General features: G+C 53.7%; 1 protein-coding gene across 1 annotated transcript; it reads right to left on the bottom strand.

Moving 5' to 3' along the window:
- Window positions 1-876: 876 nt before the first annotated feature.
- MONBRDRAFT_10917 (uncharacterized protein) lies at window positions 877-3,371 on the bottom strand (the record flags this gene model as incomplete). Its single annotated transcript, XM_001748668.1, has 2 exons — window positions 877-2,607; window positions 2,796-3,371. The coding sequence occupies 2 exons, from the start codon at window positions 3,369-3,371 to the stop codon at window positions 877-879; spliced, it is 2,307 nt and encodes a 768-aa protein (XP_001748720.1).
- Between the last annotated feature and the right edge of the window lie 21 nt (window positions 3,372-3,392).

Genomic DNA, 3,392 nt, shown 5'->3' with positions numbered 1-3,392 from the left:
AACATAGCCTTCTTTTTTCTTAGTCTTTCTTCGGTTGTTTGTTGTTTTCTTTTTCTGTTGTGGCACGTCAACGGCGTGCGCGTGTATTTGCGTAGGGGCGATGGTCTTTGAGTCTTTGAGCCAGTTGCCGACGCAGGTTTGAGCCTGATCTGACGCTAGCGTTCCCTCAGATGCCTGGCCTTGCGGTGCTCTCATGTTATCAATCAATGCCATTCTAAGCATCGGCGTCTTCGGGAATCAACTTACTCTGTCTTACTACCATGAGGTGGAAGTGTCGCACGCGCTATCTGCTGCTTGGGCATGAGCATCTTCAATTGAAAGTAGGAGAGGCCAGGTCATCCTGGATCTGTGGGGTCGCCAGAGGCGGTAGCCGAGCCCCATGGCATCCCAGCCAACGCGCTTCCCAACGGTTTTACTTGGTAGCGAGGCGTGACACAGTATCCCGATCTCCGAGGCGGCCAGGCAGACAAGAGTGAAGTGCACGAGTAAGACGCTGTTGTGCGGCCCTAACGGCCGTGCACTGCACATGATCTTCTTGCCCCTGTGCCTCACGCTTTGTTGGCTCTTGCCAGCGCGACCCCAAACCCGGGTTACTCGGAACGGAAATATAGAAGTAGCGCCTCAATGCAAACATGTTTGTGAAGCAGCCCGAAGGAGCCAAGCAAACCGTGGCCCATCTACCTGTGCTGGTGCATTCCAAGCACACACTTGTACACTGGCGCACGGAAGTCATGCATCTTTACATATGAATGGAGGTTGCTATGTTCTCCTGCTCAAAATAGTTGTGTGAACCCGTCGTGTATGACCAGGGTAGCAATGTTCTTTCGATTGTTGCTGGAGGACAGAAGAGACAAAAATTAATTTTAAAGCAGCAGCTCAGGGCCTTCTGCCATTATGCAAAGAGGGCGCATCAGGGAGCAGGCGATCGTAGTACTCCAAGAGTGTGTTTCTGAAGTTCTCGTATGTCCCCTCGTGGTTTCTCACAAAATCTTCGGGTGAATCTTCTTCGGTAATGAAATCGGGTAGCAAGCTCGCAGCGTTCAAGACAGGTTGCCAGGTAAATCCCCAGCGACCCTTTTCCCAAAAATCAGTGCTATGCAGGTCATTTGGCCAGCCGCTCATTCGCAAGAAGATGCCCTTTGCAAACATTTCCAGGTCCTGTCGGAACTGGGGCACCACCTCACCCTGCAAACGACACCCAGTCGAACATGAAGGGGCTTGCACACTGCAATTCTTCCCACATTCACTGCAGCAAGTGGCACGAACCTCGTCAATCATGTCAGCTGCTTGCTCACAAGGCCAGCCAGCGGGCAAAACTGGCCGGCCTTTGCAAATCTCTTCAGCCGACCCCCAGTCGTTGAACAGGATTGCTGAATCCACTCGAAAATAGTTGCGGGGAAGTGGGTCACGATGAACAACCCCGGCCTTGTGCGCGGCCTTGAGCACATCCAAAAGCATTGATAGCTCATTTCTTGTGGGAGGCGTGATAAATTTTTTGCCCACAGGGGTCACGACGCAGCAGTAGAGGGACCCTTCCGAGCAACCCTTGAAGACAGGCACGTTTCGAACCTTAGCCAACTTCAGCTTGTTAAGCATGTCACGCTCCTGCTTCATGACGGCTTCGTCCTCGAAAATCTTGAAGACGGCCGGCTTGTCTTGAAACCAGCCTTTGTAAGCCTTGCAGTGCCTGCCTTCGCCGATAAAGCAGTGTGGATGATAATCCATCAGCCGTCCATCGTTATCAGGAATGGTCACGCGCAAGTCCACGAAGCCAAGCTCATGAGCTTCCATGGTCAGGAGTCGCACAAGGGGGGCGCCCGACTGCAGATCGTCCGCCATGATGGTCTCGAAGTGAGTGTCGCCTGTTTCTTGGCATCGATATGCCCGGATGATGTGGAAGTCGAAACAGTTCACCAACGCGCCAAAGCAAAAGTCTCGACGTGGAGACAGCTTCAACAATGTGTTTAAATAAGAAAAGAGTTGGCCAAGAGCCGAAGCTGCAAACTTCTTCGTGCTGCGCTTGAGCTCCAAAATGCAGGCAATGTTGCGAAAAACGTGACATGGGATATTCTCTCCCTGCTCCTTGAGAAAATCCACCCAGGCGTTTTGGAGAGCATCTTCCGAACTGCGCTGGCCCTTTGGAATGCTTTTGGCCATGATTGTCTGCTCCGACGTGATCCTCGAACAGAATGGGCTCGCCTTTGTCTCATCGGCTGTTTTGTATCGACCCTGCCGGGTCACTTGATTGTAGTAGTCTAGATACCCGTCGCGTGAAGCCGCGGATGCGGCCGCACTTGCTGGCGCCGTCAACACGCCAGAGGATTGCTGGGGGCGAGGGCTCACTGCAGCCGCCATGGGAGAGTTCATCTTGCTTGCAGCTTTATCACGCGCCTGGCAAGCATGGGCCACTTCGTTGTTCAAGATGTCGAAGTGAGATTTTGAGACATCGCTCAGCTCTGCGGGAGACGACAAGATGGCCAAGTTCACTTTCGCTTCGGCCACGTTCACTCTGGCATTGGCCACACTTGATTCGGCTCGGGCTTGGTCTTTCTCATTTGTAGCCGCTTCCACTTTGGCTTCAGCCACGCCCAGTCTGGCTTCGGCCACCTTCAATTTGGCATTGGCCACACTTGATTCGGCTCGGGCTCAGTCTTTATCATTTGTAGCCGCTTCCACATTGGCTTCAGCCACGCCCAGAGGCTTTGGCCACGTCTGGCTTCGGCCACCTTCAATTTGGCATTGGCCACACTTGATTCGGCTCGGGCTCAGTCTTTATCATTTGTAGCCGCTTCCACATTGGCTTCAGCCACGCCCAGATTGGCTTTGGCCACGTTCACTTCGGCTTCGGCCACCTTCAATTTGGCATTGGCCACACTTGATTCGGCTCGGGCTCGGTCTCTATCATTTGTAGCCGCTTCCACTTTGGCTTCAGCCACGCCCAGATTGGCTTTGGCCACGTTGACTTCGGCTTTGGCCACGTTGACTTCGGCTTTGGCCACGTTGACTTCGGCTTTGGCCACGTTGACTTCGGCTTTGGCCACGTTGACTTCGGCTTTGGCCACACTTGATTCGGCTCGGGCTCGGTCTCTATCATTTGTAGCCGCTTCCACTTTGGCTTCAGCCACGCCCAGATTGGCTTTGGCCACGTTGACTTCGGCTTTGGCCACGTTGACTTCGGCTTTGGCCACGTTGACTTCGGCTTTGGCCACACTTGATTCGGTTCGGGCTCGGTCTTTATCATTTGTAGCCGCTTCCACATTGGCTTCAGCCACGCCCAGTTTGGCTTTGGCCACCTTCACTTTGGCCTTGGCCACGCCCAATTCGGCTTCCGCCACCTTCACTTTGGCATTGGCTTGCTCTTCTGTGTCCATGGGCGCCTGGGCACGTCCTCA

Source organism: Monosiga brevicollis, genomic scaffold (genome assembly GCF_000002865.3).
Source record: "Monosiga brevicollis MX1 MONBRscaffold_25 genomic scaffold, whole genome shotgun sequence".
Lineage (NCBI taxonomy): Eukaryota > Choanoflagellata > Craspedida > Salpingoecidae > Monosiga > Monosiga brevicollis.
Note: the sequence above shows the minus strand (reverse complement) of the source record. Positions and strands in the feature narration are given on the sequence as shown.